Source organism: Stegostoma tigrinum, chromosome 5, assembly GCF_030684315.1.
Source record: "Stegostoma tigrinum isolate sSteTig4 chromosome 5, sSteTig4.hap1, whole genome shotgun sequence".
NCBI lineage: Eukaryota > Metazoa > Chordata > Chondrichthyes > Orectolobiformes > Stegostomatidae > Stegostoma > Stegostoma tigrinum.
Window position 1 is genome coordinate 129,743,745 of NC_081358.1, and position 12,880 is coordinate 129,756,624.

General features: G+C 54.0%; 1 protein-coding gene across 3 annotated transcripts in view; it reads right to left on the reverse strand.

Annotated features, from left to right (window-relative positions):
* LOC125451844 (dynein regulatory complex protein 11-like) overlaps positions 1 to 12,880 on the reverse strand; it is a 102,488-nt gene that overhangs the window by 23,461 nt on the left and 66,147 nt on the right. For all 3 annotated transcript variants that reach the window (XM_059646390.1, XM_059646389.1, XM_059646388.1), the window contains exons 12-14: positions 10,952 to 11,007; positions 7,766 to 7,848; positions 4,528 to 4,635 (exon numbers count right to left, since the gene is read on the reverse strand). In XM_059646390.1, coding sequence (XP_059502373.1) covers positions 4,528 to 4,635; positions 7,766 to 7,848; positions 10,952 to 11,007 — 247 coding nt within the window. The remainder of the gene's footprint in view (positions 1 to 4,527; positions 4,636 to 7,765; positions 7,849 to 10,951; positions 11,008 to 12,880) is intronic.

Consider the following 12,880-nt stretch of genomic DNA (forward strand, 5'->3'; position numbering starts at 1 on the left):
GGGAGAATTCCAGTATTGGCTACAAATATATCAAGGGGAACAAGAGAGTGTTATCTCTTGCTCTGAGTATTTGGAACTTGTCCACTGCACGCCCCCCTCACCATCTCCCCTCACTATCTCCCTCCACACCCTCCCCTCAGCACTGACCTCCACACCTCTCAGCACTGACCCACCCCTCTCAGCACTGACCTCCACACCTCTCAGCACTGACCCACTCCTCTCAGCACTGACCTCCACACCTCTCAGCACTGACCGCCTCCCCTCAGCACTGACCCCCTCCTCTCAGCACTGAACCTCTCCTATCAGCACTGAACCACTCCCCTCGGGCACTGACCTCCACACCTCTCAGCACTGACCCCCTCCTCTCAGCACTGACCCCCTCCTCTCAGCACTGACCTCCACACCTCTCAGCTCTGACCCCCTCCTCTAGCACTGACCTCCACACCTCTCAGCACTGACCCCCTCCTCTCAGCACTGACTTCCACACCTCTCAGCACTGACCCCCTCCTCTCAGCACTGAACCCCTCCTCTCAGCACTGACCCCCTCCTATCAGCACTGACCCCCTCCTATCAGCACTGAACCACTCCTCTCAGCACTGAAACCCTCCCCTCGGCACTGACCTCCACACCTCTCAGCACTGACCCCCTCCTCTCAGCACTGACCCCCTCCTCTCAGCACGGACCCCCTCCTCTCAGCACTGAACCCCTCCTATCAGCACTGACCCCCTCCTCTCAGCACTGACCCCCTCCTCTCAGCTCTGACCCCCTCCCCTCGGCACTGACCTCCACACCTCTCAGCACTGACCCCCTCCTCTCAGCACTGACCCCCTCCTATCAGCACTGACCCCCTCCTCTCAGCACTGACTCCCTCCTCTCAGCTCTGACCCCCTCCCCTCGGCACTGACCTCCACACCTCTCAGCACTGACCCCCTCCTCTCAGCACTGACCCCCTCCTCTCAGCACTGACCCCCTCCTCTCAGCTCTGACCCCTCCTCAAAGCACTGACCTCCACCCCTCTCAGCACTGACCCCCTCCTCTCAGCACTGACCCCCTCCTCTAGCACTGACCTCCACCCCTCTCAGCACTGACACCCCTCCCCTCAGCACTGACACCCCTCCCCTCAGCACTGACCCCCTCACAACAGCACTGACCCCCTCCCCTCAGCACTGACCCCTTCTCCACAGCACTGACCCCCTCCCCTTGGCACTGACCCCCTTCCCTTAGCACTGGCGCTCTCCCCTCAGCATGAACCCCTTCTCGTCAGCACCAACCCCCTCCCGTCAGCACAAACCCCTTCTCCTCAGCACTGACCCCCTCCCCTCAGCACTGACCTCCACACCTCTCAGCACTGACCGCCTCCCCTTAGCACTGACCCCCTCCTCTCAGCACTGAACCTCTCCTATCAGCACTGAACCACTCCCCTCGGGCACTGACCTCCACACCTCTCAGCACTGACCCCCTCCTCTCAGCACTGACCCCCTCCTCTCAGCACTGACCTCCACACCTCTCAGCTCTGACCCCCTCCTCTAGCACTGACCTCCACACCTCTCAGCACTGACCCCCTCCTCTCAGCACTGACTTCCACACCTCTCAGCACTGACCCCCTCCTCTCAGCACTGAACCCCTCCTCTCAGCACTGAACCCCTCCCCTCGGCACTGACCTCCACACCTCTCAGCACTGACCCCCTCCTCTCAGCACTGACCCCCTCCTCTCAGCACGGACCCCCTCCTCTCAGCACTGAACCCCTCCTATCAGCACTGACCCCCTCCTCTCAGCACTGACCCCCTCCTCTCAGCTCTGACCCCTCCTCAAAGCACTGACCTCCACCCCTCTCAGCACTGACCCCCTCCTCTCAGCACTGACCCCCTCCTCTAGCACTGACCTCCACCCCTCTCAGCACTGACACCCCTCCCCTCAGCACTGACACCCCTCCCCTCAGCACTGACCCCCTCACAACAGCACTGACCCCCTCCCCTCAGCACTGACCCCTTCTCCACAGCACTGACCCCCTCCCCTTGGCACTGACCCCCTTCCCTTAGCACTGGCGCTCTCCCCTCAGCATGAACCCCTTCTCGTCAGCACCAACCCCCTCCCGTCAGCACAAACCCCTTCTCCTCAGCACTGACCCCCTCCCCTCAGCACTGACCTCCACACCTCTCAGCACTGACCGCCTCCCCTTAGCACTGACCCCCTCCTCTCAGCACTGAACCTCTCCTATCAGCACTGAACCACTCCCCTCGGGCACTGACCTCCACACCTCTCAGCACTGACCCCCTCCTCTCAGCACTGACCCCCTCCTCTCAGCACTGACCTCCACACCTCTCAGCTCTGACCCCCTCCTCTAGCACTGACCTCCACACCTCTCAGCACTGACCCCCTCCTCTCAGCACTGACTTCCACACCTCTCAGCACTGACCCCCTCCTCTCAGCACTGAACCCCTCCTCTCAGCACTGAACCCCTCCCCTCGGCACTGACCTCCACACCTCTCAGCACTGACCCCCTCCTCTCAGCACTGACCCCCTCCTCTCAGCACGGACCCCCTCCTCTCAGCACTGAACCCCTCCTATCAGCACTGACCCCCTCCTCTCAGCACTGACCCCCTCCTCTCAGCTCTGACCCCCTCCCCTCGGCACTGACCTCCACACCTCTCAGCACTGACCCCCTCCTCTCAGCACTGACCCCCTCCTATCAGCACTGACCCCCTCCTCTCAGCACTGACTCCCTCCTCTCAGCTCTGACCCCCTCCCCTCGGCACTGACCTCCACACCTCTCAGCACTGACCCCCTCCTCTCAGCACTGACCCCCTCCTCTCAGCACTGACCCCCTCCTCTCAGCTCTGACCCCTCCTCAAAGCACTGACCTCCACCCCTCTCAGCACTGACCCCCTCCTCTCAGCACTGACCCCCTCCTCTAGCACTGACCTCCACCCCTCTCAGCACTGACACCCCTCCCCTCAGCACTGACACCCCTCCCCTCAGCACTGACCCCCTCACAACAGCACTGACCCCCTCCCCTCAGCACTGACCCCTTCTCCACAGCACTGACCCCCTCCCCTTGGCACTGACCCCCTTCCCTTAGCACTGGCGCTCTCCCCTCAGCATGAACCCCTTCTCGTCAGCACCAACCCCCTCCCGTCAGCACAAACCCCTTCTCCTCAGCACTGACCCCCTCCCCTCAGCACTGACTTCCACACCTCTCAGCACTGACCCCCTCCTCTCAGCACTGAACCCCTCCTCTCAGCACTGAACCCCTCCCCTCGGCACTGACCTCCACACCTCTCAGCACTGACCCCCTCCTCTCAGCACTGACCCCCTCCTCTCAGCACGGACCCCCTCCTCTCAGCACTGAACCCCTCCTATCAGCACTGACCCCCTCCTCTCAGCACTGACCCCCTCCTCTCAGCTCTGACCCCCTCCCCTCGGCACTGACCTCCACACCTCTCAGCACTGACCCCCTCCTCTCAGCACTGACCCCCTCCTATCAGCACTGACCCCCTCCTCTCAGCACTGACTCCCTCCTCTCAGCTCTGACCCCCTCCCCTCGGCACTGACCTCCACACCTCTCAGCACTGACCCCCTCCTCTCAGCACTGACCCCCTCCTCTCAGCACTGACCCCCTCCTCTCAGCTCTGACCCCTCCTCAAAGCACTGACCTCCACCCCTCTCAGCACTGACCCCCTCCTCTCAGCACTGACCCCCTCCTCTAGCACTGACCTCCACCCCTCTCAGCACTGACACCCCTCCCCTCAGCACTGACACCCCTCCCCTCAGCACTGACCCCCTCACAACAGCACTGACCCCCTCCCCTCAGCACTGACCCCTTCTCCACAGCACTGACCCCCTCCCCTTGGCACTGACCCCCTTCCCTTAGCACTGGCGCTCTCCCCTCAGCATGAACCCCTTCTCGTCAGCACCAACCCCCTCCCGTCAGCACAAACCCCTTCTCCTCAGCACTGACCCCCTCCCCTCAGCACTGACCTCCACACCTCTCAGCACTGACCGCCTCCCCTTAGCACTGACCCCCTCCCCTTAGCACTGACCCCCTCCCCTCAGCACTGACCCCCTCCCCTCAGCATTGAGCCCCTCTCCTCAGCACTGACCCTCTCCCCTCAACACTGACCCCCACACCTCTGCACTGACCCCCTCCCCTCAGCACTGACTCACGCCTCAGGGATAATTGTTCAACACTATGTCCCAGATATAATGTTCCAGCACTGACCTCTCACCCCAGACCTGAGCCTTCAGCACTGACCTCTCACCTTGAATTTATCCTTCAGTAGAGTCTTGCCCACAGGTGGTAACTGAGCGCGATGAGCACAGTGTGAGTGATTTATATGGGAATTGTCACAGGTTATTCACTGGGACACACCTTTGAAACATGGAGGGCCATGGTTGCTGTGTGTGTGTGGGAGGCTCTGGGTGGAACATCTCTGCCTTTTAAGCTGTTCCTTCTGAAGATACTGGTTGGTCTGGTAGTGCCCAGTGGGCATGAGCTGAGAGAAGGTGTAACCCAATAAATCACTTACCCAATGGAAGGATGGCATATGTGGTGATGATTTGACGGATATCATAGAGTGATGGCATTGGGTTGATGTTGGCATGGAGGAGAGTGCTTCCTAAATAACTGAAATCTCCTGTGAAAACATAACCCAGTCAATAAGTCAGGAGGTGATCAGAAAAGAGGGTGGGAATGGGGTGGACGGAATTCAGGGATGCAGGAAAGACTGGTAAATGATTCCACAACCAACGGATCAGATCTAAGCTCTGTAGTCCTGCCACATCCAGTTGTGAATGGTGGTGGACAATTAAACAGCTCACTAGAGGAGGAGCCTCCACAAATATCCCCATCCTCAGTGGTGGAAGGGCCCAGCACATCAGTGCAAAAGATAAGACCAAAGCTTTTGCAGCAATCTTCAAGCAGAAGTGCCGAGTGGATGATCCATCTCAGCCTCCTCCTGCGGTCCCCAGCATTACAGATACCAGTGTGGAGCTGGATGAACACAGCAGGCCAAGCAGCATCTTAGGAGCACAAAAGCTGATGTTTTGGGCCTAGACCCTTCATAATCTTTTCTTGATTGGCGCCACATCCACAAACATCCCACTCCCTTCAGTAACAGCAGTGTGTACTATCTACAAGATGAACAGCAGAAATTCACCAAAGATCCTCAGGCAGCATGTTCCAAACACAGGACCACCTCCATCTAGAAGGACAAGGGCAGCAGATACATGAGAACCCCACCCCTCTGCTAGTTTCCCTCCAGGTCCCTCACCATCCTGACTTGGAAATAGAGCCATAGAGTCTTAGATTCACACAGCATAGAAACAGACCCTTTGGATCAACTTGTCCAAGCTGACCAGGTTCCTGAAGCTAATCCTGTCCCAGTTGCCTGCATTTGGCCCATGTCCCTCTAAACCTTTCCTATCCATACCCCTGCCCAAAGAGCTTTTAAATGTTGTAACTGTACCTGCCTCTATCACTTCCTCTGACAGTCCATTCCACATACGAACCACTCACTGTGTAAAACAGCTGCCTCTCAGATCCTTTTTAAATTATTCTCCTTAAACCAATGCTCTTTAGTTTTGGTAAAGAAAGATCTTGGCTATTCACCCCCGTCCCCCCATTATTTTATACGTTTCTAGAAAATCATCCCTCAGCCTTCTACGCTCCAGGGAAAAATGCCCCTCCAGACTGCACAATATATCGCCGATTCTTCACAGTCGCTGTGGCAAAACCCTGGAATTCCCACCCTAAGGACATTGTGGGTCAATCCACAGCACACAGACTGCAGCGGTTCCAGAAGGCAGCTCACCCCCACCTTCTCAAGGGGCAATTAGGAATGGGCAAGAAACATTGTGCCCATCCAGCAATACCCACGTCCCAAGAGTGAAGAAAGAAAAACAGTATTTCCTTAAAATAATCTTGGCCCAATCCCAGGTTCGCATGAGATCCTCACAAACATTCCATTACATCAGTGTTTGGTCTTCAGGACAAAGGTCATTGGGAAAATAAACAGGAGCCAGAGGGAGGGGGTTTGGGCTGAAGCTGGGAAGGACAGTGGGATAAGAAGGAATGACAGTAAATGAGCAGGAGCCAGAGAGAAGGGGTTTGGGCTGAAGCTGGGAAGGAAGGACAGTGGGAAAGGAGGGAATGACAGTCAATGAGCAGGAGCCAGAGGGAAGGGATTTGGGCTGAAGCTGGGAAGGACAGTGGGAAAGGAAGGAAGGATAGTCAATGAACAGGAGCCAGAGGGAAGGGGTTTTGGCTGAAGCTGAGAAGGACAGTGGGAAAGGAGGGAATGACAGTCAATGAGCAGGAGCCAGAGGGAAGGAGTTTGGGCTGAAGCTGGGAAGGACAGTGGGAAAGGAGGGAATGACAGTCAATGAGCAGGAGCCAGAGGGAAGAGGTTTGAGCTGAAGCTGGGAAGGACAGTGGGATAAGAAGGAATGACAGTCAATGAGTAGGAGCCAGAGGGAAGGGGTTTGGGCTCAAGCTGGGAAGGACAGTGGGAAAGGAGGGAATGATAGTCAATGAGCAGGAGCCAGAAGGAAGGGGTTTGGGCTGAAGCTGGGAAGGACAGTGGGAAAGGAGGGAATGACAGTCAATGAGCAGGAGTCAGAGGGAAGGGGTTTGTGCTGAAGCTGGGAAGGACAGTGGGAAAGGAGGAAATGACAGTCAATGAGCAGGAGCCAGAGGGAAGGGATTTGGGCTGAAGCTGGGAAGGAAGGACAGTGGAAAAGGAGGGAATGACAGTCAATGAGCAGGAGCCAGAAGGAAGGGGTTTGGGCTGAAGCTGGGAAGGAAGAATAGTGGGAAAGGAGGGAATGACAGTTAATGAGCAGGAGCCAGAGGGAAGGGGTTTGGGCTGAAGCTGGGAAGGACAGTGGGAGAGGAAGGAATGATAGCCAATGAGCAGGAGCCAGAGGAAAGGGGTTTGGGCTAAAGCTGGGAAGGAAGGACAGTGGGAAAGGAGGGAATGACAGTCAATGAGCAGGAGTCAGAGGGAAGGGGTTTGTGCTGAAGCTGGGAAGGACAGTGGGAAAGGAGGAAATGACAGTCAATGAGCAGGAGCCAGAGGGAAGGGATTTGGGCTGAAGCTGGGAAGGAAGGACAGTGGAAAAGGAGGGAATGACAGTCAATGAGCAGGAGCCAGAAGGAAGGGGTTTGGGCTGAAGCTGGGAAGGAAGAATAGTGGGAAAGGAGGGAATGACAGTTAATGAGCAGGAGCCAGAGGGAAGGGGTTTGGGCTCTAGCTGGGAAGGACAGTGGGAGAGGAAGGAATGATAGCCAATGAGCAGGAGCCAGAGGGAAGGGGTTTGGGCTGAAGCTGGGAAGGACAGTGGGATAGGAGGGAATGACAGTAAATGCGCAGGAGCCAGGGGGATGGGGTTTGGCCTGAAGCTGGGAAGGAAGGACAGTGGGAAAGGAAGGAATGATAGTCAATGAGCAGGAGCCAGAAGGAAGGGGTTTGGGCTGAAGCTGGGAAGGACAGTGGGATAGGAGGGAATGACATTAAATGAGCAGGAGCCAGAGGGAAGGGGTTTGGGCTGTAGCTGAGAAGGGCAGTGGGATAGGAAGGAATGACAGTAAATGAGCTGGAGCCAGAGGGAAGGGGTTTGGGCTGAAGCTGGGAAGGACAGTGGGATAGGAGGGAATGACACTCAATGAGCAGAGGCCAGAGGGAAGGGGTTTGGGCTGAAGCTGGGAAGGACAGTGGGAAAGGACGAATGACAGTCAATGAGCAGGAGCCAGAGTTAGACACTCACCTAAATAACTGGCCAAAGGAACCTGTGGGGCTGCCTTCAACAATCCCTGTTCAATCAACTCATCACACAGAGAGTTCAGACTCCTAAAACACAAAGGAAGTACAGTCACAGGCTCCAGACCCCCGCAGGAAAGCACCTCTCAACATCCTCAGCACCAGGCTTTTTCAAACAATCTCCTTCCCATTGTGTGTGAAACACAGCGGTCAATGAGTAAACAGCAAGAGCCCAAACACCAACACAGTAATAAAAATATAATTTGATACTTTGCAGCTGGTTGGGGATAAATCATTGGATCAGAGAAGGAAAGCACTGGATTACTGTCTCAAATAGAAAATGGCAAACAATATTGTACTGCTCCCTCAGCACTGGCCCTCTGACAGTGCCCACTCCCTCAGCACTGACCCTCCGACAGTGCCCCGTTCCTCAGCACTGACCCTCCGACAGTGCGGCTCTCCCTCAGCACTGACCGTCTGAAACTGTAGAGCTCCCTCAGCACTGACCCTCCAACAGTGCCCCGTTCCTCAGCACAGACCCTCCACAGTGCGGCACTCCCTCAGCACTGACCCGCCAACAGCGTGCTGCTCCCTCAGCACTGACCCTCCGACAGTGCGGCATTCCCTCAGCACTGACCCTCCGACAGTGCCCACTCCCTCAGCACTGACCCTCCGACAGTGCCCACCCCTCCAGCACTGACCCTCCGACAGTGCCCACTCCCTCAGCACTGACCCTCCGACAGTGCGGCGCTCCGTCAGCATTGACCCGCCAACAGCGTGCTGCTCCTTCAGCACTGACCCTCCGACAGTGTGGCGCTCCATCAGCACTGACCCACCGACAGTGCCCACTCCCTCTGCACTGATCCTCCGACACTGCGGCGCTCCCTCATCACTGACCCTCCAACAGTGCCCACTCCCTCAGCACTGACCCTCCGACAGTGTGGCATTCCCTCAGCACTGACCCTCCGACAGTGCCCACTCCCTCAGCACTGACCCTCCGACAGTGCCCACCCCTCCAGCACTGACCCTCCGACAGTGCCCACTCCCTCAGCACTGACCCTCCAACAGTGCCAACTCCCCCAGCGCTGACCCTCAGACAGTTCCTGCTCCCTCAGCACTGACCCTCAGACAGTGCCCACTCCCTCAGCACTGACCCTCCGACAGTGCCCGCTCCCTCAGCACTGATCCTCCGACAGTGCCCACTCCCTCAGCACTGACCCTCAGACAGTGCCCACGCCCTCAGCACTGACCCTCTGACAGTGCCCGCTCCCTCAGTTTTGTCCAGCCATTATAATTGGCACTGTACCAACAGTATTCTGATTAAGTTGTGTCATTATCATGCTGATGTGAAGGGGACAGGGTTGGACTGGGGTGGATAAACGTCAGAAATCACATGCCACCAGCTTATCGTCCAACAAGTTTAATTGAAATCACAAGTTGTCAGAGCCTCGGTCCCACTTTAGGTGTTAGTGAGATAGGTAATATCAGCCACAGAATTCATCATTAAAGGATCAAAGGGCCACACCATTGGTGAAGATGTTCTCAACAAACCTGAGAAGCTTTTATAACTTTAATTAGTTCGATGATTTTAATTGATTAACATCTATATGTACATCCCCAAATTCCTGACAAGTCACTGCCCTGGGAGAACTAAAGGTGTTATCTGTGTGAAGAAGAGGTGACATTTTGGGTCAAACAATGCATGATAGGTGTGAGGCCTTGTTTAGAATCTGTTTGTAGAACATAGAACATAGAACAGTACAGCACAGAACAGGCCCTTCAGCCCACGATGTTGTGCCGACCATTGATCCTCATGTATGCACCCTCAAATTTCTGTGACCATATGCATGTCCAGCAGTCTCTTAAATGACCCAGTGACCTTGCTTCCACAACTGCTGCTGACAACGCATTCCATGCTCTCACAACTCTGTTTGTGTTTTGGTTTGGAGTCAGACTGGTTTTATTTCTAAAGTAGGAATTTATAAAGTACCACATTGAATGACTGTCTGTAAATAGTGTGCTTTTTGAACAAAATAGAATGAATTTGCAAATACAAATTCACCCCATAGATTTATATGCATTTGTCAAGTGATATTTAACATCACTGCAGTGCAGTAGGAGGCTATGTGGTCCATCGAGTCTGCACCAAACATCTGCAGAACATCCCATCCAGACCCATCCCCACCACACCCACCCTATAATCCCATGGCTAACCCACATGTTCCTGCACACCAGGGCAATGTAGCTTGGCCAATCCACCTAACTTGCACGTTTGGTTTGTGGGAGGAAACCAGAGCACCGGACAGAATCCGACGTAGATATTGGGAAAATGTGCAAACACCACATAAATTTGAAATTGATTCCGCACCCTGGAGCTGTGAGGCAGCAGTGTTTATCACTGTGCTTCCGTGCCACCCTGTCCCCTCATGTAATGTAAATGTTGGTTTTCATTCTCAAGTGGTATTTTTGTGAATTGTCCTGATGAGAATGAGATGAAACAATTTGACAAAATGTATCATTTTTTTCAAGAATATTCACGAGCAGATTTATGATAAATTGAATTGAAGTTCCAGCAGCTTACGTGACAGGATTTAAAGCCAGGTCCTCAGACCTCTGGTGTACTTCAACGACATTACCACCCCCATTTTCCCCACAGAGTCCTCGACCGTGTGACCCTGTCTTCCCAGCAGTTTGAATAGTCAGGGGAGCGGGTGGGGGAATAGTCCTGTCACTGGACAAGGAATCCTAACACGTCCATCCCTACTCCCCAGGTTGATGTTGTAGGCACACAGATTCAAATCAGATGGACATATTTGAGTTCAATCAAAATCTGGAATTGGGCGAGCTCCTCTGATGGTGACCAGGGAACTACTGTAAATTGTCATAAAGCCCACGTGGTTTACTCATCTCCTTTAGAGAGGGAGACCTATTGTCCATTCCCAGTCTGGGGGTACGTGTGAATCCTTACTCATGGCAGTGAAACTGAGCTCTGGTCATGGAGCCTCAGTCCTGATCCCAGGGGATCTGGACTCTCTCACCATGAGCCATGTTCCTGTTGGGAATGGAGTCAGGAACATGCCATTTCTGGTGACTGAGGACGGGTAATGGCACTGACAATGTAGCGAGCATTCACACTGAAACCCTGGGGTCAGACTGTGCTGTCCTTCATCTGGTGGGCTTTGAATTTTTTTACCTGTTGGCTGTGAAGTCTTTTTCCTTCTTCTTTGATCCTTTTTCTTTACCTCTGGCCTAAAGAGAAATGTAACAGCACCGTATCAGCCCTCACTCAGTCAATTTGGAGTGTTCATCAGACAGTGTCAGGTATCTGTTGCTGAGGGACTTTCAGATAATGGTCTCATTAAGTTATTAAGTTAGAGATTGTTGTGGTTAGTGGGAAGAAACTAACTTCCCACTGGATGAAGTCTCATGGCTTCAGGTTAAACATGGGCAAAGAAACCTCCTGCTGATTACCACATACCATCTGGCACAGCACGGTGGCTCAGTGGTCAGCACTGCAGCCTCACAGCGCCAGGGACCCGGGTTCATTTCCAGCCTCGGGCAACTGTCTGTGTGGAGTTTGCACATTCTCCCCGTGTCTGCATGGGTTTCCTCCGGTTTCCTCCCACAGTCCAAAGATGTGCAGGCTCGGTGGATCAGCCATGCTAAATTGCCCGTAGTGTTGGTTATAGGGGGATGGGTCTGGATGGGATGCTGCAAGGGACGGTGTGGACTTGTTGGGCTGAAAGATCTGTTTCCACTCTGTAGGGAATCTAATCTCATCCCTCTCTCAGCTGATGAATCGGTGCTCCTCCATGTTGAACAACACTTAAAGGAAGCCCTGAGGATGGCAAGGACACAAAATGTACTCTGGGTGGGGGATTTCAATGTGTATCACCAACAGTGGCTTGGCAGCAGTCCTACAGATCGAGCTAGTCGGGTCCTAAAGGACATAGCTGCTAGACTGGGTCTGCGGCAGGTGGTTGGAAAACAAAAGGAGTAACACCAACCATTCCTGAAGATGAGGTGTCGACCTGGTGAGGCCACTAAACAGGACTACTTGCACACCAAACAGCACAAGCAGCAAGTGATAGACACAGCTAACCAATAGCGAAGGCAGCGTTTGGTATCCTTGCCTTTATTGGTCACTGCATTGAGTGTAGAAGTTAGGAGGCCATGTTGCGATTGTATAGGACATTGGTTCAGCCGCTCCTGGGATACTGTGAGCAGTTCTGCTATTGGCAGGATGTTGTGAAACTTGAAAGGGTTCAGAAAAAATTTATGAGGATGTTGCCAGGGTTGGGGGGTTTGAGCTACAGGGAGAGACTGAATAGGCTGGGGCTATTTTCCCTGGAGCGTCGGACGCTGAGGGGTGACCTTATAGAGGTTTATAAAATCATGAGGGATATGGGTAAGTTATATAGACAAGGTCTATTCCCTGGGGTGGGGGAGTCCAAAACTGGAGGGCATAGGTTTAAGGTGAGGGGAAAGATATAAAAAGGTCCCAAGGGGTAATTTGTTCATGCAGAGGGTGGTGCATGGAATGAGCTGCCAGAGAAATTGGTAGTGACTGGTACAATTACAACATCTAAAAGACATCTGGATGGGTATATGAATAGGAATAGTTTATAGGGATATGGGTCAAATGCTGGCAAATTAGGGTATCTGGTCAGCATAGACCTGTTGGACCAAAGGGTCTGTTTCCATGCTGTACATCTCCATCACTCCATGACTCTATGACAAATCTTCTCAAAACTTGCTACGACTCTATGACTTTAATCCCACAACCAGTGGATCAGATCTAAGCTCTGCAGCAGTGAATGGTGGTGGACAATTAAACAGCTCACTGGAGGAGGAACCTCCACAAATATCCCCATCCTCAATGATGGAAGAGCCCAGCACATCAGTGCAAAAGATAAGACTGAAGCTTTTGCAGCAATCTTCAGCCAGAAGTGCCAAGTGGATGATCCATCTTGGTCTCCTCCAGTGGTCCCCAGCATCACAGATACCAATTTTCAGCCAATTTGATTCACTCCATGTGATATCAATTCAGCGGCTACAAGAACAGGCCAGAAGCTGGGAATACTGCAGCAAGTACCTCACCTCCTGACTCCCCAAAGCCTGT